The 22,846-nt window shown below is 36.5% G+C and overlaps 1 protein-coding gene across 6 annotated transcripts in view; it reads left to right on the top strand.

Annotated features, from left to right (window-relative positions):
* Ccdc85a (coiled-coil domain containing 85A) overlaps window positions 1-13,904 on the top strand; it is a 195,735-nt gene extending 181,831 nt beyond the window's left edge. For 2 of the 6 annotated variants that reach the window (XM_075942439.1, XM_075942441.1), the window contains one exon: window positions 12,124-13,904. In XM_075942439.1, the coding sequence (XP_075798554.1) occupies window positions 12,124-12,213 (90 nt within the window). In that variant the 3' untranslated portion in view covers window positions 12,214-13,904. Of the gene's footprint in view, window positions 1-1,636; window positions 1,772-5,066; window positions 5,187-8,246; window positions 8,346-12,123 lie in introns of all 6 variants that reach the window. The other 4 variants (XM_075942440.1, XM_075942436.1, XM_075942437.1 and 1 more) reach the window with 4 other exon arrangements.
* Window positions 13,905-22,846: the final 8,942 nt, after the last annotated feature.

Raw genomic sequence — 22,846 nt, 5'->3', positions numbered from 1 at the left:
GCATGATTTACTTACTTAGCTGGAACTAAAAAATTTAAGGTCTGAGAGATGTCTAAGTCATGGAAATCACCAAATCCAGATGACTTGGAAAAATATCTATAAAATTTGCATTTATATTTAATGATCCTCTCAGAAATAGAACTGATTAGTGTGGGTGGGAGGTAAAATTAAAGCTATCAACCATTTTATAAACTTATGGATATAATTCTTTTGATAATCAAATGAGTTAGATGTCTACATATGAGATAAGTAACAAAAGAATGATTCTCACATTGGTATTGCACACTGAAGCGAATGTAGAATTTCCTGGTACATATGGAGAGCAGAGTATGTGCGACTTGACATGTGTCCTTGGTGTTGACTTCACAGACTGAGTCCAGGGTTTGGGGGATCATCTATTGTAGACAATTGCTGTCTTTGACTTAAGACCATGGTGTATTTTCCTCTATTGTCCCATAAAGTTACAGTGAGAATGATACCAAAGCACTAGCTTTCAGGAAATGGAAATGAAAACTAAAGTATTTTGTAAAATTCCTTTTACTTTTGAGGGTATAATTACATTACTTCCCCCTTACCCTTTTTCTGTTCAAATTCTCTCATATACTCCTTGTTTTATTTCAAATTCATGGCCTCTTTTCATTAGGTTTTGTTACATGCATATATGTATACATGTATATGTTCCTAAATATAACATGGTCAGTCGGTATAATGTTACTCATTTGTATGTTTTCAGGTATTGGAAGACCAATTGTTGGTATAGTAGACAGGCAGAGTGGATGGGGAAAGATCATGAGACCTCAGCCTTACAATAGGGAACTAAAATATTTTATTCCCAGTTCCAATCTCTCAGAATTCACCTCCTCATGTCTAGAATGGTATTATTGGGGGGACGTTTGGTTATTTTTCCTTGGGACATAGTAGCTTTAGGAAGAAAAAGACACCGTGTTCTAATAAGTTCATTTGCTTCTGGTCATTTTTTTATATATTTATACAGGTTGGTCACGCAGAAAATCTGCAAATTCAGGAAACTTATTTTTAGAATTTTCATTTGTTAATTTGTATTATTCCTACTATCAATTAGTATAGAAATTTAAACATTGCTTACGTAATAGAAATTTGGCATTGAAAAGTTATTTTAATGCCTCTTAGGACTTTATAGTTTTCCTATGCAGCAGTTTTTGTTTATAATTTGACATCTTATCAGTTTAATTTCCAATTTGTATTTGTTACTAAGCATTCATTTTGCTTCAAACTATATTACTAATAATTTCTGTTAAATTCAGAAGTTCCACAGTTTATATATCTGGAAGATTTGTGATAATTTTGTTCCTAATAAGTGAAATCTGTGAAATGACATCACTTAAATATCTTTAAGTACTTTTCTTTAATTTCACCCTTATCATCTCCTTTTGATAGCTTGAGAGTGCAGTTATTATTGCCTAAGTGACATCACTATTAGTTTCAATATAAACTTCTGATTGTCTCCTTGAACTTCCCCCAGATCCAGGTGCATGCTATAGCTTGCCATTGTGGTCATTGTGCTTCATCTCATTAAGCTTCTTATTCTGTCTGCTTTCTTGAGTCTTGGGAAAGAGTATTTTTCTGAGTGATTGTACCATATTGTTCCAAATATAAGGCCACCCAGAATAGAAGTCAACCTCCAACTAGAAACAGCTCAAATATGGAGAAAGGCTGGGGGCCCAGAGCCCAGCGGGTCTTGCAGTGGTGGCAAGGGTGCCGAGGAATAGGACGATGCCTGCCCTCTCTCCCGGTGAGTGAAGATGAGCCAGTTGTCTGTATTTGCTTGTGTATAACCAGATGGTCTCTGTGGCTAGAGGAATCTCTATAATTGGGGCAATGGGTAGATAATGTTTGTACACATGGAGGAAGATGGCTGTATGGGGAGGGGGTAGATTATGACTATTTACATGGAAAGAAGTTGCTGTGTGCGGAGGGGCCAGGAAAGTAGGAGTCTAATCTTTTACCTCTTTCCAGTTGTCTTAGTTTATTCTGAGCCAGGGGTCAAGGTTGACCAAGCCCAACTACACAAAAAGACAAAAATGCCTTCAGGAAAAAGAAATGAAAGTCCAGGTGTGTCCAGGCAGTCTAGAAAATTAGTCCTTGCCCATGCACTGGTGACTGGAGGTTTTTGCATATTGTATGTGTTTGCAGCATTTCTTCATATGTGGTTTGAACGCAAGCAACTCAAGATCAAATCATATGTCCTATTTTCTTAAGGCTTTCTACCTTTAAATTCCTTGTTTTCAGAGCCAGTCTTGTATAGTTTAAGTAAGAGACCTTAATCTTATTGAAACAAGCTCTGAGAGACGCTTCGGTATTATTTCTTGCACTGCATTCTCCTCAGTATGACATTAAAAACTAGTTTAGCCAAAATATATAAGTCATCTGAGAGTACATACTGAAAGAGCCTACGTAATTCTCCAAATTCCTCAGAAGCATTTAGATAGCTGAACTTCTACTGTGCTAAAGGAGACAGAGTGAGATGCTGGATTCTAGTGTTACAGTCTGAAAAGCCATTTAGTACATTTGGTATTAATCTTTACCATGTATTTGGTTACTTTGGGGAGTCCAAAACAGAAAGATTTAATACACACACACACACACACACACACACACACACACGCACGCACACACACACGCATAATACTTGGGGAATGATGGGGAGAGGGAGGGAGCACACCTTGATCCTTTTGGATGATTACTAATACATGCCCTCAAACCTAATTTAAAGTTAAAGTTTTGAAAGATAATAAATTATCCCCTAATAAATACTACAAGTGAGAGCTTATTGTAATCATTTTCAAAGAAAACTAATAAGCCAGGTGATGGTGGTACATACCTTTAATCCAATACTCAGTAGTCAGAGACAGACAGATCTCTGCAAGTTTGAGGTCAGCCTGCTCAACAGAGGGAGTTCCAGGACAGCCAAAGCTACACAGAGAAACCCTGTCTCAAAAAAAAAAGCCAAAAGGAAATTAATAAAAGTGTTTACATGTTTATTTCTTAATAGCTATGATAAGTAGAGGACTCTCTCTAAGTTCAAGCAATCCCAGCTGGCCCAGATGATTAGGTTTAAAGACAATATTAATGTTGACTTTCAAATCTTTATTAAGTCAAATTGTTTTTAAAAACAGGGGATCCTTACCCAAGCATGCCATTCTTAAAGTACCTGTCTATTGGCTAAATGTGGAAAGAAAATCTTTAAAGATAAACTGTGCATAGAAGGGGATTAAGAAAGGAAATGGCAGGATAGTCACACACATGGCAATATTTATTATCTTGTGTCTCAGATCACTAAGCAGAATAGTGCACTATTCCAAATGGAAGACGAGCTGAATCACACACCCTAAACGTGCTTTTCTGAAAGAGTTGCTAGGATGATACCAGCGGGGGAGAACTGCAGACAAACAGTGTCACTCAGGAAGAAGAGTTTCATTGCCACTCATCCAGTTTGGAATCACTTAATCTAAAGAGAAAATTTGTATACAGTTTAGGGGCTGGAAAGATCTGTTTTTCAACTATCATTAAATCTCAGGAAATTGCCTTGTTATTATGCATATCAGTGTTATTATGTCTGATTTAAGTTACAAACCCAGAAAAGGCAAACTTAATAATTTAATTTTCATGAGGTTTGGGGGGGGATTTTATATTTATTTAATAAACCTATTTCTTTATCTGCTTTAAATGTAAGACTTTGTAGCAACCAAGGAGAGAAGCTAAAGAAGTATAACAATGTCTCATTGGACCTCAACCTCTTCTTGGCAGTTAGTTTGGGTGGGAGGCAGGAGCAGTTAAATTGTATAGTTTTGTAGCTTATCCTTCATAGACTTGTGGGAAGTAATGTAGAGCCTTGAGCTATGGTATGGAAGGTAATGACAGCAACAAGAGAAGGGATGTAATATTCCACATTTTACGGGTTGTTAAATCTTATGTGAATTGCATTGGATGCATTTGGCCGTAACTATGACTGTTGCTGTGTGCATCTTGGCCTCCACTCCCTGAAAATGTTCATCATGGACAATCTCCTGTGGTTGTTTTAATCTAATGTCCCAACACTGTTGTCTCTCCTTTTATGAATTTACATTGCACCTTCAGTGGTTCCTACTACTTAGGAAGATTTTTTTTTAACAAGACCAACTAACATCACTGATTAATCTATTAGCTGTGGCTAAATCTGTAGGGTTTTTTTTTTGATGGGCAGAAATTAGAATTCTTCAGATTTCTTAAGAATGAAATGCGCCACAAAAATACAGGTTTGGAAATTTCCCCTTGCTACTTTCCTAAGAGAATATAATTACTGCTCTCTTTTTGCTTGTTGATCCATTATTAGCCTTTCCTCAATCAATATTCAGAAAACCTGCAGACCCCTGAGAGGATGTCCTAGGTGACTATGGCTCACACAGGTTTAATTAATCATTTTTCACCCACTGAGCTGAAGAATAATTAATTAACAAATATGTAACTTGTATATATTTTGGTTTTCATTTTAACAGAGGTTAGGAAATGAATACCTGCTTGATGAAATGTTTAGCAAGCAAAGCCTTTTTTAAAATGTTGTTATTATAGGCCTTTCCCTCAACAAGGTTTTTTCAAGAGACACAATTTCTCCAGTGTAACAGTGTTATGTGTTAGTGTTTTCCTGAGACCTATGAACTCTGACATTTTACCTGCTGAGTAAATGTGTTTCACTTTGTTGTGGAGTAACTCATGAATTCCTTGCTCTTCAGGACTTTAAGTTTCAAACATCAGTCTTGAAATGTTTTTTAATGGCCATTCCTTCTGGGTATTGCACTCTTTGGTAAACTGGTCATGGCATCCAGATGCTTATGGGGATGGTTTCTGTTTTCGCATCACTCAAGTATAAGTGTATTGCAATGAATAGAATGAGCGTGTCTTAGATAGGCTAAGAAAATTGAGGGGGAGGTGATAGAAAAAATAATAAAATGGCTATTGCTCATTTGATAGTGAAACTGCATATTTAATGGCATCTGTATGGTTATAAACGACTTTTGTTTTAATAACAAAGTTGTTGGTTTTCTACTAAGGGTTCTTTTAGGTTGTCATCAGGGGCTGAAGGGAGTAACAGTTCCCCCAACTCTCCAGCTAGCTTCAGTGGACATACCACATCTTCTCAGCAGCCTGAACCTGTGGTACATTCTCTTAAGGTAACCAATGTGTGCAACCATTTCTCCAGAACCTCAGTTGTGTCGTGGTTTGTTTGCTGTGGTCTGGCAGTCCTCAGTCTTGCTGTAACCATAGATACTTTATTTTTAACCCTCTTTTTCGGTGTAACTTTTTAATCTGTGTGATTTTAATTTGTGAACTGACAATGGGCTTGAGTGTGCAAGGTTAAATATCTACTTTTGTTATTCTGCTTGAGTAATGTGATACGTTTCTATCTGCATTGACACTGAAGTCTGTTGTGCATGCATATCCATGTGAAAATATTGTTACAGGGTTTCTCTGTGCAATGCTTATGGCATAGATGTCACCACACATATGGCATTAGTAAGACTGTCAATGTGAGGAAGGCAGTTGAAGTTATTACATGGTTATTATTCAGTGACTATTCTTCTATTAATTCTAATTAAGTCTTTAAATCCCAGTTACTGTTCCTTAATAGGTACATTAGAAAAAATAAATGGTCTCTAGTTTTGACTTTTACTTCAAATTCAATGGTGACAATGAAAATTTGGGCAAAATTAATAATTTACTTCATTAACTAATGGTTTTCTAGTAAATAAAATAATTAAGTATTACAATTAAAATTAGTATTAAATAATTTAAATGATTACCTAAGATTATAAAGTGATTTTTATGCAGGCAATAGAAATCACCTTAAGAACTGATATATTTACTAAGTATGAAATACTGTCCTTCAGATAAGCTCATATTTTGAACAGTTTTAACCAACTTTATCTGAACCATAAAGCAGTTAGAGGGCTTAAGGTTAACTTTTGTCATATAAGCTTTCTAACTCTTCTTAAAATTATTTTGCTTACTTAAAATTATTCCGACTTACCATCAGACTAAAGTTGACCTTTTTGAGAGTATGCCAAAGACTGGTATGTAGATAAATTAATGAAAATTTCAAAGACACGGTTTGATTTTTGTGATTCAACTTCAACGAGTGATTTAGCTCTCAGTATATTTTGCTTTGGTTAATAGAAAATGAATTCATGTTTCTCAAACATGTACTGAGTGCAGACGAGAACTAGTGAAAGCACCGGGCTGGTGGCTACGGTCAGTGCACTAGACTCCTGCTTAGGAGAAAACACAACCCGCAAACTGAGTGGAACTCTGCCTCTGGCAGATGCGGGCTTAGTGACTGATCAGGACTTTCCTCTCTGGTTGAGCTTTAGGGTGAATTAGGCACCAGCACTCTGAAAGCATTTTAGAAATGGAAAAGACCCACAGACCAGCTTCAACTTTATAGCAGTTCAGATTTTTTTTTCTTGCAAAATTTCCAAAAGCAACACCTTGCCCTCTTACTCAAACTCTTTGAAAGCCATTTCAACCTGCTGCCTTTTTGAATGTCAACTGTGACATTTAAATTCAATGCACGTAGTGAAACACACTGAACTCTCCTAACTTCTCAGTGGAACTTTGAGTGTGGCCTCGAAGGACAGGAATGGCAAGAAAAGGACCCTTAATTTCCTATGAAATGAGTCTCTAATTTCTTTATAAAATGTTGTCTGGATATAGGGTGTGTTTACCAGGAAACGCATGGTTTCTTTCGTGGGTGGGTGGTGAGACTAAGCAGGCAGAAATCTTTAGAAGATCTGAAATATCCAAAGTGCTCACTACTGGAACTTTCCATGTCAGGAGAAGTACCTGCAGACATATACCTTGGAAAATACCTCGTAAGATCAGTATGTAAAATAATATGACAATAGAAAATGATTCTGTTCTTCCCTTTTGATACTTTTGAAAGAAAACACCCAGGCTTTAATGAACACTGGGGCCTGTTTTGTTGGGAAATGTAATAAATCTGTGAGAGAAGCTGGTCCATTTTAATAAAAGTATGTTTCCCTGGCTCTAAAGTATATGATTGCTATTAATTGCAGCTTAATTTAGTAGAGATGAACTGATTTGAAGTACACTCTGTTTTGAGGTGTATTACAAATTGAATGTGTAGGCAGATGTTCAAGGGGATCTTTATATTTTCAGGCTGAAGTGATTTCATCTTAGTATGTAAAGAATGGTTATAAGGCTAGTATCAAGAATTTCAAAGAAAGTTTTGGAATCAGTATGGTGATAATGAGAAGGAGATTTTGAATAAGACTATTACAAAATTAAACTTAGTCTCAGTGTTTATGAACTTGACATGGAGGCCCTAATTATTCATGGTACTAATTATTGGGATACCCCCTTAGTTGTGGCCTTCCTGACCACGATGACAATAAAAATAAGCTATTTAGTAAGTCCTAGTCCGGGGTGGATGCTGCAGGATAAGGGTTAATTTTTATGCCACATCAACGCTTTGACTTGCAAACCAAACAGTGACAAATGGAACCCTTCTGTACCACAGGCTGTTACTACACGAAAATGTTGGCATTTAAAAAGCAATATATTTGGCCTATTTAGGGACATTTTAGAGAAGTAGAAACATAGGCCAACAAACATGTTTAAAAGACAGCTAAAGCACACTTTGCTCAAATGAAAAAACATTGCAAGCGTTGCTTGGATATTTTCAGTATAAGAAGTCATGAAGTATTTCTCTTTAAGATCTGTCCCCACACTCCTTTCTTTGGCACTAGACCAGGCAAGAACACTGAACCTGTAGTGTTCATCTGCATACTTCATATGCATATTCTTTTGTGGCCATCTTTTCTATTGGCCTTGTCTACACATCACTTGGACCATTTGGCATATAATTAATTGTATTCACTGTTGCATTGGAGCAAGAGTTATTGACTATACCCTAAATGACTCACACTATTAGATATCTTAATGACTAAATTAACTGCACCTAATTATTTTAGACATTAATGAATTTAATTGACTATAAGTGATATAATAGATTGCTTTGAACAGCCACTTGAAATAAATCAACAGAATGCATTCCAGGTTTCAGATTTAAAAAAAAGATTTTGCCATATATGAACCTATTCTGATATGGGAGAAAACTTAAGATTTGACAAAGCTGAGGTCCTTGATGGTGTGATCATAAACTGATAGATTTTCCCCATGTGAAATTTGCTTTTCTTTTTCAACAAATCCAGGTCTTGGATGTTCAGGAAACTATAGACCGTCAACAGGGTAAAGAGTATGACCATGACCTTAGTGAGACAGAAAAAGCTATAGTCAGAGAAATGTGCAATGTAAGTCTGATGTGCTTGATTGTGTATTCTGTGTTACAGCCTTATCACAGTTCAATTATTCCTTTAAGAATATCTACTTTGAAAATTGGTGGCCAAATGGCTATACATTTTTTACATGAAAATAAAACAATTGCCCTTGTTTTTATTTTCAGTTTGCTTTATTGCGAGAATATTCATACAGTCATGCTGAAAACCACCAAGATCAGTGGGTTCGGCAATATAGTGCTTGCCCACTACATGCGAAGCCCTGGGTGTGATCAGAAATGATCAGTCAGTTCTGCATTCCAGAATGACCTATGAACATTTTTAGCTATTGAATTTAAGATATTTTAAAAGGAAGAAAAACTTTCGATGAACAACCCCGCAAATCAATTACTTTTCTAGCTAATATTTACTTGGTTCATAGATGAGATATGCACCCTTCATATCATACTAAGTATTGTCTTCACGTTTCGTAGCCAACTCAAACTTCGACACTGGTAAGGCAAAACAGGTGCACCAATGGGATAGATGAATAAAAATCTATCCACAAAGTTAGAGAAATTAGTTAAAACTTGACAATGTAATTGTTAGTTGACATAATATTTAATCAAGAATACAGTCATGCAACTTTGAAGAGTTATATAAATGAATTATTATAGAACAATGCATTTGTTAAATATAACAAGCCATAATTGAGCCCCAATTTTAATTGGCTTTGTGTTGTTGCATTGTGTTTTTATCCTCATATTTTAGGCTTGTATCCTAGAATAGCAAACTTGTTTAGAAATCCTGTTTAGCTTTACATGTATTGAGTCCATATATTCTCAGGTCTGGTTTACCACCTCATGATATTTCTGGAATCCAGTAAATGATCTTTAAGTCCCATGGGCATTTTATATGTGCTGAGGTGAGAAATTTCAAACCTCTTGCTTGCCTGTGTTGTGGCTGCTTTCATTTTGCAATCTTTTCCAAGCACCTTTCTTTGCTACATCTCTGTTGTTTGGTTTTAAATGATCATGGTTCTACATATCATTTCCTAAATATACTACTGTTCACCCGCTGTAGCTTTTCAACTTGTGCTTAAGATCTTTCCATTGAACATTTATCCTATAAATTTACAGCTTTGAGTCATAAGCCTAGGGATCTTATTGCTTCTCATTTATTTACTGTCAAAATGGAAGTAAAATTCAGTTTATAGGTACTTTAGTACTGGGAGAGAAGAACACAAACCATCCTCTGGTAGCCTCTTAGAAGTGAGGGGAGCTCCCTAGTTGGATTTATCTATTTAATACCAGTTACAAGTTATTTGGATGTATCACCTTGGCCAAGAGCCCCAACATTCACATTATACATTTGAAGGGATTAAGACTCCAAAATGAAGCTACTTGCTCGAAGTGACGAGGGAACTTTGTTTAAGATCTTTCCATTTGAACTTTTATCCTATAAATTTACAGGTCAGTGTTTTAGCTAGGTCTCCTTTGAGGAGCAGCTGTTTTTAACTCTCACCATAAAGAAAACTTCCTGAACATGTTTTGGGATGATGATTTCTTTTTGTTGATCTTTTTGTTTGCCCTAAAAGGACACTATATTCTCATGATCTTTTAACTGTACAAGATTATAAACTCAATTCACCCTTCTTATTTAATTTTATAGTTTCTCTCAGATCTCTTTTTCTAATTGTCCATGTTTGTCATTGGTCCCTATATTACAAAAAGAAAATGAAAACCAAACCTTAGCTCTGGTTCTTAAACACTCACTTAGAAACAATTTTAAATAGCACAATTATAAATTGCATAGCTGTTACACGGAGAAACCCTGTCTCAAAGCAAAGGCAACAACAAAAAATCACATGGTCACCAAAAGCACACAGTAAGTACTGGAGAATAATTAAAGGGTAGGTAATAAGGAAAGAAGATTACAAGGCAGTTTCATAAATAATCTTTCTGGAAAGTAGGTAACAAAGATTACAAAGACTTCCTATTTTAGGATCTACAAATTTTATGTCACAGAATTGTATGTGATATTATAAACTTAATAAGTCTCTGAAAAACTCAAGGTAATGGGAATTTTTTTCAGTTTCTGATATTCTTCCTGGATGTAAGTGGGTGACATCAGCTTACCAAAAAGACTCTTATCCACATACCATCACACTATTTAATGAACAGTTAGTTGGTTCTCTTCTAAGGAAAAACATACTGCCATCTGAGAACTGTAACCATCATCTTTAGTAACCTTGTCATTTAGGGCCTGTCTGAAATCTTCCAATGACAATTGAGATACTTGGTCATCTCAGTCCCACTCGTTGTACAGCCCTGTTCTGTTTCTCATTAATGTAGTACCCCCTTAGTGTCATTGCTTTATTCCAGAGTTCTGCCTTCAGTAGGAGTTTCCTTTCACCTCATTGTAATACCTGGGTGTGGCCCATTTGTTCCACAATTCAGTAACTAAAGAAGAGTTGCACTTTTGAGTTGCAACAGCCAGTGTTCTTACATCTGCAGTTATTCTGTGGACTTCAGATAGATCCCTTGCTTCCAAACAAGACATTCAAACATTCTGGCTAGAATTGATTCTATTTATGGGCTGGATAGGGCAAATGCATGGTGTCTTTTGAGACTTTCTTGGCTTCCTGTGTATGGTTGAAGTTGTCCATTGCTATAAAATTCTATTCCTTGTATTTAAAGGCTATAAATAAAATTACCCTTGAGGGTAATATGCTGTTTCCCTATGCAATGGTGACTCTCTTAATTCCACTGTCTTGGAAACGAAGACAAGCAGAAGTCTCTGTGTATCACTATAGATGGTAATCATTGCCCCTAGTGAATCTACTTCTGATTGAAAGCAAAATAAAAAAAGATAGTCTTTCTGTTGCTAATGAACTACTCGTTTTGTGTTCATACTAGAGCACCATAAATTTGTGTGAAGTTCATTAAGTTAACACAGTCCTCACTGTGAATAGTCTAGGTATTATGGTATCATATGCACACTGTGTGTATACATGCATCTGCTCATTCCAGTCAGTACTTATCTATTGGAATTTTTGCTGACCTCAATAATTTAATACTCATGTTATTAATATTACCCATTTTCTATTATCCATTAAAAATGGCCCATGTTTTAATAGGTTGGAATTGTATTTCTTTCAGTCATTTCTGGATTTCCTTAACAGCATGTTTAGTTGCTTTCTGATCTGGAAATGAGAGAATTCCCCAGTAGCTTGTTACCTGAAATTCATGACAACCACGTATCCTACTTTGCAAATATCAGGAAACCAAAATTAGAATATTAGGACTTTATGTGGCTCAAGATGCAAATTCTCTTTTCTAAATGAATTAGACATTTTATATCTTTTGTTATAGATATATGCTAGAGGAACCAGGCTGCTCTTTTAACCAATGGCTCTTTATTCTATATGCCCATTTAAATCACTTTGGGAACTTTAAATAAAAATACAGATACCAGTGCTCCTCTCTACTAGCGTCCTCAAAACTTTTGCAGGTGGGAATTATTGCTAAGCCAGAGTTGAGGACCACTCAGATAGCTAGGGGGAGTTGTCAAGTCCTTCTATAATATCAGCTCTGGATGCTGGCAGGTGAGGTGTAACATCCTAGCTCTAGAAAAGTCCCTATGTTCTAGAATTTCTCATCACCATGCTTTACTTTGTGTTTGAACCCATTCGTGTGGAGTTTGTCTTGTCTTTACACCTATCTTTGGTCTTCTCCCAGTCCCCCTGAAACTCATGCAGCTGTTTCTGTAAGACAGCACATAAGATGCTTATTTCTTTTTTTTTTCTTTTAAGGTTGTGTGGAGGAAACTTGGAGATGCTGCAGGCTCATGTCCTGGAATTAGGCAACATTTGTCAGGAAACCAGTACAAAGGGCCCATGTGAGAAGCACTTCCTTCAAACATGAAATCATCACTACCAGAAAAGAAGAAAGAGAGAAAAACGTCGATTCCTACAAAATGGGACTCACAGCATCACACGGAGTGATTGTACATTGCACATATCTCCCCTCTAAACCCTTCAGTGCAACTTCCCTCATAAAGCTAAAATGTGCTATACTCCTCTCTTTAGTGTTCACAGCAGTCTCAAGGTAGCTTCAGAAAACCATTGTTTTCATATCAATATTTTCATGACAACTGAAATGTTTTCAGCTCTCCACATCTATGATTGACACATTGGGTAGGCTGCATGGTTGGATGAGTCCTGTAGCGCCTCCATGGCTTTGATAGAGGTGGTTTATTGTATCTAATAGTGGGGGACTTTTGTACTGTGTGGAAGAGGTATTTTCCAGCATACGAGACTAGGTTGGGAAGCTCCCTCTTGTATTTCGATTGAGGAAAGTTTGCTTCCTAATGCACAATTAGTTGGATGCAAGATAATATTTGATTTCTGTTTTGAACTTCGAGGTGCTAAAATATCACAAATTATTTTACCAGCTAGAAAAGTAGTAGGAATTTTAGAGTGCTTATCAGAGAGTATCATTTTTTTCAACTGGTCAGAATAGATATTCTAATTTTGATGGGTTGTTTATAGAGGCAGGTCTTAGGGACACACCACCCTTCATATATATTCAGCATACCAATGTCAACTAACAAGTAAACAAATGTAATTTTTCTAAGTGTTTCGAGTTGTGAGATTGTCTATTTCTACAATTTAGTTTCTAGACATGCTGTATATTTAATAAACTTTATGTAAAATTTAAAATATTGCACTGAACTTACGAAACAAAAGCTTTCTTTGCCTATTTACTGCAGCTATCTAATGTTTTATGAAATTAACGCATGTCCATTACTGAGGCTAAAAGCTCCTGTTCAGATAGCTTGAGCTGTGCTAGCTTTGCTTAGGTTTCTTATTTTTTGGTATACATATATAATATTAGAATGTGTGTACTGGAAATGCTGTGATAGATATTTTGTGTTTATCTAAACGCAATGATAGTTTCTTGTATGAATGTGCAAGAGGCCTGTGACAGAATGCTGTTTTTACTATAGTTTAAGATTATAAAAGTAGGGATGCAACAATTCCTGGGTATCTTCTGAACTTATGATTTGATTCAGTCAAAATTCTTTGTTATTTTTAGATGGTCCTGTTGTGTACCATATTAATGGTTATTGGCAGGGGGATGAAAAAGAATTTTGTTGTGGTAAAAAAGTATAATTATGATTTTAATAACTGCCCTCTAAAATACTTTTCTAAAATATTTTTTTCTGAAAATACATACAAATTCATTTACTATAGAAGGATATTTCCAATTACCATAATGGTTATAATTTAAGACTCTTCCTTTAAAATGTTATTTGTTTAGTGTCTAAGAGAAAATTGTTTGCTCTGTGTACACCTTCCCTCATAGAGGCATCCCTCGATTGTTGTCCTCCTACAATCGGAAGACATTGAAACATGTTTTGTGCTTGCAGCAGAGCCTGCAGTAGCAGATACAAAGGACACTGGTCTTTTGACAAAATACTTCTGTAAATTTTGATACTGTATTAAAACTATTTTTTTAAAGTTCCACATAAAATTGAGTATTAAGTATATGTGTTCATCCTAGCAACAGTAATAAATTATTTAATCTCACAGTACTGTTGTCTGTTTTGAAATGTTTCTCTTTAATGGAGTAGATTTCAAATTGTCAATGAATACCTTTCTGCATTGTGTGATTGAGGAAATAATAGTACCATAGAGGATTAAGTATAGAAAAAAAGGCATATTTTTAAATATGCAAACATATTTAAAGGCCTAATAGTTAGAGACATTGTAATTTACACCATTGTCTATTACAGTGTCCGGGATGATTATTTAGTGACAATTGAAATTTTGTATTAAAATCCCCACTCTTTATAAACATACTTGTAAGGGAAATACTAAAATAGCTTTTAAACAATTAAGTTATTTTACACATTTGGGGAAAAATATACAATGGTACACAAGACTTCTCAGAAGATGGCAAAATAAGGCTTCCTAAACTGAGCATTACTCAAGTTTTAAACAGCAGAGTACATTGACCACAAGTCGCACTTAAAAGCTCATTTTTATAAATTTGCTATCTAACCATTCCTGCAACAAAGGCCATATACGTATCTCGGTAGTACCTTTAGCTGAAGTGTGACTGATAGACTGACAATCACAATCTGACTCCTAATGAATGCCTTTCTCATTTTTAGCACATGCTTAAAGCCCAGTAGAAATTCAGACTATCTCTTGTGACAGTTCAAAAGTTCAATTGGTAATGATTGCCCCTTAGTTCAGTGAACACTTTGTGAATGCCTACCACTGCCATAAAGCGTTGGTGCTCAACTCATGGCTCTTAGGATGTCAAGACATGCAGGGATGAATATATCTGCAGTGTCAGCAGGAGCCCCCATTATCCTGGATACCTAAAATAGGATTGTCTTACACATCCATTTCACTTGATCTGAAGAAAGAGCCCCCGAGTGCCTTCCAGAGTTCTCAGACTCTGCATGCTGTAATAAGCTTCTTGCTGCTGCATCCTCTCTCAATCTAATGGAGAAACTAGTAAATCTTGGCATTCACTCCTGTAAAACTTCTATAAACTAGTTTATCAAAGAGGATCACCAACAAGATCAAGACAACTGTGAAGAAATCATATATTGATTTATAAAGAATCAAACTTCTCTACTGTTTTTAAGACAGCATATTTGTCTGAACAATATGAGATTTCCACACATAATTTTTGTCTTTAAAAACAGCAATCTCTTAGGTTCATCCTCAGATAAGGAAGAAATAAATATCTGCTAGAGAAGAGAGAATAGCCGCATTGGTCAAATCTGTGTTAAAATCTGTAGACCCACTAAAGATCAGAATAAACAGTGTTTGACTTTACATGGGCCAATGTTGTACATGCAAATTCAGAATTTGAATATAATTAGTTCTGTGAATTTGAAGAACTTTACTGAGTCTCAATACCCCCACACACTGACGAGAAATAACACTTACAATGCTGAGTCATTTTAAGGATCTTACTGTGTGTGCTGAGTATCATGTTCAATAGATAGTACATGAAGAATAATATAATTTCACTGGAACACAGAAGCCTAGACATATAGGATATGGTAGTAGCATTGGGCTGGCAAAGAAAAGCATCAGAACTTAAGTGTCTGTCTACCCACTATCACATAATGACATTCTTAATGAGGACTTTATAGCTGCACAATTATATACTATCACATTCTAATTTTTATATATCATCCAACCTACAAATCTTATATGGTAACTGTATTATAGTCACAAAAGTCTTATTTCTGATTCCTATCAATGAATATTATTATTTTAAGATAAGATCTGCAATTGTAATTCTATTCATGTCTCTGGGGGAAAATCATCATGATAAATATTTCTAATTCATGATGGCAGAACCTGCTATTGGTTCCTCCTTTGCTCAGACCTTAAAATGGTTTAAAAGCCGTTTTAATAAATCCATGATCACACTACAGCCGATGAAACAATATGCTCCATAGCACAGAGACTAGTATTAAGTCCCATAAGAAAGACAACTAGATCTGAATGAGGAAAAAAGTCTACGACTCAGCATCCATGATAGAGGTTACTGTTCACAAAGAAATGTGTTCTAAAGAAAGTAACATTTGATATGTGTATTGTGGGACCCTGGGGCAAGGGACAATAGCCAGCCACTTTGAGTTCTGTATAAAACAATGCATTCACTGGACCAGACAAAGAAACAGAGATGGTTTCTCCCAGTATAGAGTATAAAGAATGAGGACACAGGTCTCAAATTGTAATCATTTGGATGGGAATAGACCTTTGAGACTCAAGTCAGTAGCCCTGGTACAAACTACCCAGAAGTTCGTCTCACTGTTTCCTTCATATTAAAGAGACTTCTATGTCTCTTAAAACTCAGTGAACCCAAGACACAAATTGTCGAATAAATATTACAGGCCAAGACAGGGGTTTAGCATTAAACTGAACATTTATCATCGAAAAATGGAGGGAAGACTCAACTATACAGAAACAAAACGAACAAAGAATATCCACCAAGTAAAATAAACTGTGAATTTTATTTAGAAGAGATAAGTAGGTGCCCAGTGTGGTGGCACATGCTTTTAATACAAGCATGTGAGAGGCAGAGTGGGCAATCTGTGAGTTAGAGGTCAGCCTGGTCTTTGAGTTCAGTGAGTTCCAGGGTAACATAGTGGGGCTCTCTCAAAAAAATTAATTCAACAAAGTGAATTAATATTGAGATTCACTATGATTGAACAGAGATGCCTATCTGTCACTTCCTCTTCTCCAAGGACGAACTAAATCGAAAGGGATCAATGACTGAGAGAACATAAAATCTACAACAGACTGGAACCTGGTCAGATCTCGAGACTGAGACTGCAGCATAGTAAGAGAAACATGGCATCTGCAAGCCACAGCTGGGGAAGAGGTGTTTTCCCTTCACAGGGCTAAGGGTAAACAAAAATCCAAGCCAACACTACAGATGTTGCCTGTTCTGGCTACTAGAAAGATTAGCAGTCCCCACAGGCTTACATATAAACAAGGAACCCAGCCAGCAGTATAGATGCTGTCTGTCCTGACTACTAGGAAACAATCAATTCCACAGGCTCATACAGCCACTTGTACTGGAGTCTGAAAGCTGCTGCTTGTGCCCTTGCTTTGGAAGGGATTTCACATTCTGGAAAAAAAAAAGAAAAGAAAAAGAAAAAGCTGGTCTCTCAATTTACCTTTTTTAGGGATCCGAAGCCCATGTATTTTTCTGTCACTGGTGCTCTGTTGACATTCCAGTATGCTGGCATCGGGTATAGCTGCCACACTACAACTTGACACAGTGTAGGGAATGACCAAAGCCTGCTTTGTTTACTGCACTCCATGGAACTGGCATTGTCATCAGGAAAGCAGTGTTGTAAACTGCTCCCAATATTCAAGAAGTGTGTGACCAGGTAAGATTTCCAGTGAAAGAATTAGGACGCAAACCCAGACATATAACCTTCAGTTTATAATTTGTCCTGCCTTTGGTATGTATTGGGGGAAGGGTAGGCACGGAGATTATAGGGTGGCCAACCAAAGAGTGTGAGCCCACCCCTGACACTGTCTGGAGTCCAGAACCCAGAGGCTGGATGTCCCAGAGACCTAGAATAGAACCAAACATTGGAGAAAAAAAGTCAATATAATAATGCCTAGTAATATTCTGCTATACTCATAGCTTGGCATCTAACCCAATTGTCATCAGAGAGCCTTCATCCAGTAATGACGGAAGCAGATGCAGAGACTCACAGGCAAATATTAGGCTGAGTTTGGGGAAACCTGCTGAAGAAATGGAGGAAGGATTGTTTGAGCCAGATCCAGAGGGCTCTAGGACATCATGAGGAAACCCACAGAAACAACTAACCTTGGCTCACAGGAGTTCACTGATTCTGAACCCAGCCACGGAGCCTGCTGATGTAGGCCCTCTACATATATATAACAGTTGTGTAGCTTGTTCTATTTGTGGGACTCCCAGTTTTGGAAGCGGGGCCTGTTCCTAATACTTTGGCTGACTTTTGGGAACCTATTTCTCATACTGGATTGCTTTGTCCAGCCTTAATTCCAGAGGAGGTACTAGTCCTACCTTAACTCGACATGTTAACATGCTTTGTTGACTCCCATGGGTGGCCTGCTCTTTTCTGAACAGAAGCAGAGGAGGACTTGGGTGTGGGGAGAGAACAGAAGAGAATGGAGGGGAAACTTTAGTCAGGATGTAAAACAAATAAATTTAATAAAACAAAAAGCAAATATTAAAACAAAAACCTCCTAGTTTCTTTACTTCCCAGTTTGCAGGTTGATTATTGAGATGTGGCATGGTCTTGGTCCTGGCAGGCACTGTTACCAGAACCACAGAAAGGAACAACAGTTTCCACATCACCTTGTCTATAGTTGTACCCAATGACCTTCTCCACACCTGGAGAAGCATATCATGCACAGAATTGTGAGTGGCAGAGAGGCATCACATCAGTTGTGATATGTTTGTAATCTGTGGATAAGGAGTTGCTATCTGGGAGATCACCAAGGCAGTGGTGGGCAATTCTATCTGGGTCCATGCTGGCTGATTTGGACATAACATAACTCAGAACCCTCACTACTGCCAATTTGAAAGGCCTTGCTAGTAACAAGGCTACAGTGAAGGGTGCCTGAGTAATCTCTCATTGTTTACTAGGGACTATGACACCCTATTTTGGAACAGGACATCATGAGCTGTCACAATACAATACCTGCTGAACTACTACAGTGTCCTCACTGTTCCATGGCCTAACTCCAGCTCTGCCCCAGCTTATACTGGGTCCAGGCTTATTAGAGTAAAAGAAGATATAGGGAGAGCTAGAGTGTCAGCTATCACTACAGCCAATATTAAATACAAAGCTTAAATCTTAAGATACAATTTCAGGAGAAACAATGTACCATAAAGTCACTTAATAAATAAGGCAACAGAGATCTGATATAATAGATATACAAATCTCAGCAAGTCCTTCCTCAACAAAACATGATAGTGTGATACCCACAGAATAAGAGCATCAGTAGATTCTAAAGCTATCAAAAATTATTATTAAAAAATAAATGTAACTATTTAAAGAGGTAAATGAAACTCAAAATAATATAGTAATCTCAAAAGAGATTAAGAAGACATTACAGAGTTGGTGTGGGATGCTGTGAACATGTTTTATTACCATTGGTTAATAAAGAAGTTGATTTGGCTAATAGCCAGGCGGAATAGAGCCAGGTGGGAAATTCAAGCAAAGTTAAAGGTAGAAATAAGGTGGAGTCAGAGAGACACCAGAGGTAACAAGTCATGTGCCTCATGGTAAAATATAGAATAACAAAAATGGGTTACTTTAAGTTGTAAGAAGAGATAGTTAAAAATAAGCCTGAGCTAATAGTCCAAACAACTTGTAATTAATATTAATCTTCAGAGCGGTTATTTAGGAATTGGCTGGCAGGAGAGTCATGGATCTATGTAAGACATGAAAAAGCCTAAAAAACTCATTTCTGTTTTAATTTACCAAGCTTGGTTTCCAGCCAGTCCGAATCTGCCCTCATAAGTTTATTGTCTATTTGTAATTTTTCTTAGTGAATTGCTTATTTATGTCAATTGCCCATTTTTTATGGGCAAATATCTTTCCCTTTTTGACTTCAGAGAGCTCTTCCTATGCATCAACCTTTAATTTATAATATAGGCTTATTATATTTCCCCCAGTATGCCATTTTCTTTTTAATTTTGCGTATGTGTTTTTTGACCCACAATAAGGTTTTGTTCTTTTTTTTCCCCCTGGGCTCTGCTGGAAGGAGTGTAAGCTAGTACAACCTTTTCAGAGGCCAATTGGCCATATCTATCAAAGGCCTTTAAAATGCACATATATATATTAGACTCAGCCATTTCCCTTCCAAGAACTTATCGTAATGATCAAAGCCAATATATATGAAAACTATTTATGCATAATTACATTCAATAAAGCATTATTTAGGTTAATGAAACCTGGAAAAAAAATCTGCAGAGCCAACCATGGACAATTGGTAAAACAAAGTATAGAATATCTATAATGTGAGATAGTAGGAGCTACTAAAATGAAGCTGCTGAAGAATATTTACTAACATATAAAAATGTGTTAACATATTGCTAACTAAAGAGGGCTGTAATACAAGAAAGATAAACACCAAAAAACAAACAAACAAAAAAAAAAACAGCTTTAAAAAAGCGAAGAGGAAACTGGGCGGTGGTGGCGCACGTCTTTAATCCCAGCACTTGGGAGGCAGAGGCAGGCGGATCTCTGTGAATTCGAGACCAGCCTGGTCTACAAGACATAGTTCCAGGACAGGCTCCAAAGCCACAGAGGAACCCTGTCTCGAAAAAAACCAAAAAAAAAAAAAAAAGGAAAAAAAAAAGCAAAGAGGGTTTCTAGACCTACAAAAACAGGAGTCAAGTGCAGCTTCTTAGTAGCCACATGTTTCCATTTAGGCTCTGTTTGCTGGCAACAAACAGTTGTGCAACTTCTTTAAGATACTGCTTCCTGGTTTGAGTTGTTGGTAAGGACGGCTTTTTCAAGAGGTTCCGCTATGGAACACTTGAATGAGGTTTGTGTGCAGTGTTTTACAAGCTGCCTGATGGTGACCTGGAACCTCTGAGTCCCTACAGTTGGGGCAGTAAGCATGGCTCCCACAGCTGATAATGAACATAAGTCGACTATGTTGGAAAGCCAAAGGGATTGGAGTCAACAGCCAAAGCTGCAGCGCTGGTCCTAGCCATTCCCATTTAACATTTTAAAAACTCCTTGACAATGCTTCAAAGTGATTTGTCAGCTTTGTTGTCTCCCTTGGGAAGCTTTACATCCTCTGAAGAGTGGATGGGGGATGGGGTGGGTGAAAATTGGGGAAAATGGGAGGAGGAGAGGGAATGGAAACTGGGATTGTTATATAAAATGAGAAAATATTGTTTTTTTTTTAAAAATAAATAAAAAACCACCACCAACAACAACAAAATTCTCCTGCTCAGAAAATGATTACAGATACATGATAAAGACAGATTCAGACAAAAAGGCTCACAATGTATTTGATAAATAAGCATTGGCTTGGGAGAGAAAGGATAAAAGATAAACAGAGTCATGGATTAAAAGAATAATTTAAAGATAATAAACTGAGGTTTTTAAACAGGAAATAGAATAATAAAAATTATAATAAGCCATGCAAAGATAGTAAATACACAGAGTCTAGATCATGTATACTATTGTGGTTTTTGACTGTTAATAAGCTAACTTCAGAGAGACATTTGATTGTGGGAGCTGCTAATCTAAACCAACATAAAGGTATGTTGACTTCAAAATTTGGATCTAAGGATATATTTCTTTGGAAAAGAGGCTCTGCTTTTGTTTCCACAGAAGATAAGAAGTTGTAAATTCTTTCCAGGCTAATATTAGTTTAATCAAGTAAGACCCCCTGAGAGATCTTCTCAGGAGCAATGGCCCAGGTGATCCAAAATCCAGAACAGCTTCAAGGCAACTGTCTGAGATAATGCAGTCTCACAGACTACTACAGCCAAGATTTAACCATAATTCTAAGTTTTCTCAGGATTTTCATAAGATTGCCAGCACCCACAGTGAGCAGGAAGTAGTAAAGAAAAGTATGCTGCCAAATTCCAAAATATTGTTTATACATTGTTTCTTTTCATCTAAAGGGGCTTAGTTATAGATGGCTAATGGTCATAGTCAATCTCTTTGTAAAGAAAAAAGGGGGATAAAAATAGAAATGATAAAAAACAGGTAGATTATTGAATCTACTTTAATTCAAAAAACAACTTTTAATATCAAAATACATTATATTGATATGTATTTTGGTTTACTGATATACATTTAAGGTCAATTTTGCTATACTATTTGTATTTTACTTTTGTTTGTGGTATTATGTTTATGCAGCTCATTTGAAATGTTATGTATAGTTAAAACGTGAAGTACTAATCATCTATAATAGTCAAACTTATAATCATGTTAGGTAGGTTTTCTAGATATGAAGAAATATGTTTTAAATGAATAGGTAATCTTCAAACATTTCGAAGACCTAAAGAATATGGCATTTAACATATTTAAGAACTTAGACTTTTCTCAACAGTGAGAGACATCTGCTTCTAAGCAGCACCAATTACTTCAAGAGGATCATGGACATAGAAGCTCCTCATGGAGTTTGTTTTCAGTGTGGTATTAGGACAAGAAGCTGATCTTGCCTGGATTTATTGACAACATGCTGTTTAAACTGGACATATAGCACCCACAGAAAAATTACTGTGGAACTTGCCAAAACAAGGTGAGACCATCCTTTAGGGTTCCTGCTTCACAGAAGAAGCTGCCAGACATTCTGCAGGACACGGAAGAGAGTATCTGACAAATGTAGGGTTAGTCCTACAGATTATTGTTTCTCTGAAACATCTGCCAGACACCCTAGGTCTGTAGGCTATAGATAGAGGCCTCAACATTAAAGAAGAACTTTGGGTAACTGTCCAGGCAGCCAGATGTCTCTGTCATTTCTAGAGTTTCAGAAGTTGCTTGCAATGCCCTTCCTGTTTACTTGGGTAGTATTATATCTTTTGGGGTTCTTTGATGGAATTGAAGACTAGATAGTTATATTTTTCCTACTTCCCTGAGAAATTTGCTAGATACTCTAGGCCTGTAGGCTGAAGATGGATGCTCCAATGTTACAAAAGAACTTGGGTGACTATCCAAGCAACCAGATATCTTTGTCATTTCTAGAGTTTTGAAAATTGTTTACAATGTACTTCCCGGTTACTCAGGTAATATTACATGCTTCTGAGATCTTTGGTGGAATTAAAGACAAAATAGTTATAATTTCAGTTTCCCCTAGTTATGAAAGAAGATAAATTAGATATGAAACTTTAGACTCACAAAGATAGGATAGATGATAGAATATTTTGCAAAATGCAAATAGACTAAATATTGTAACTATAATTCTTGCTTAATAACTGTTTTGTTATTTGTATTTTACTGTATTAAAATGAAAACCATGC

The sequence above is a fragment of the Microtus pennsylvanicus genome, chromosome 12 (genome assembly GCF_037038515.1).
Source record: "Microtus pennsylvanicus isolate mMicPen1 chromosome 12, mMicPen1.hap1, whole genome shotgun sequence".
NCBI lineage: Eukaryota > Metazoa > Chordata > Mammalia > Rodentia > Cricetidae > Microtus > Microtus pennsylvanicus.
Note: the sequence above shows the minus strand (reverse complement) of the source record. Positions and strands in the feature narration are given on the sequence as shown.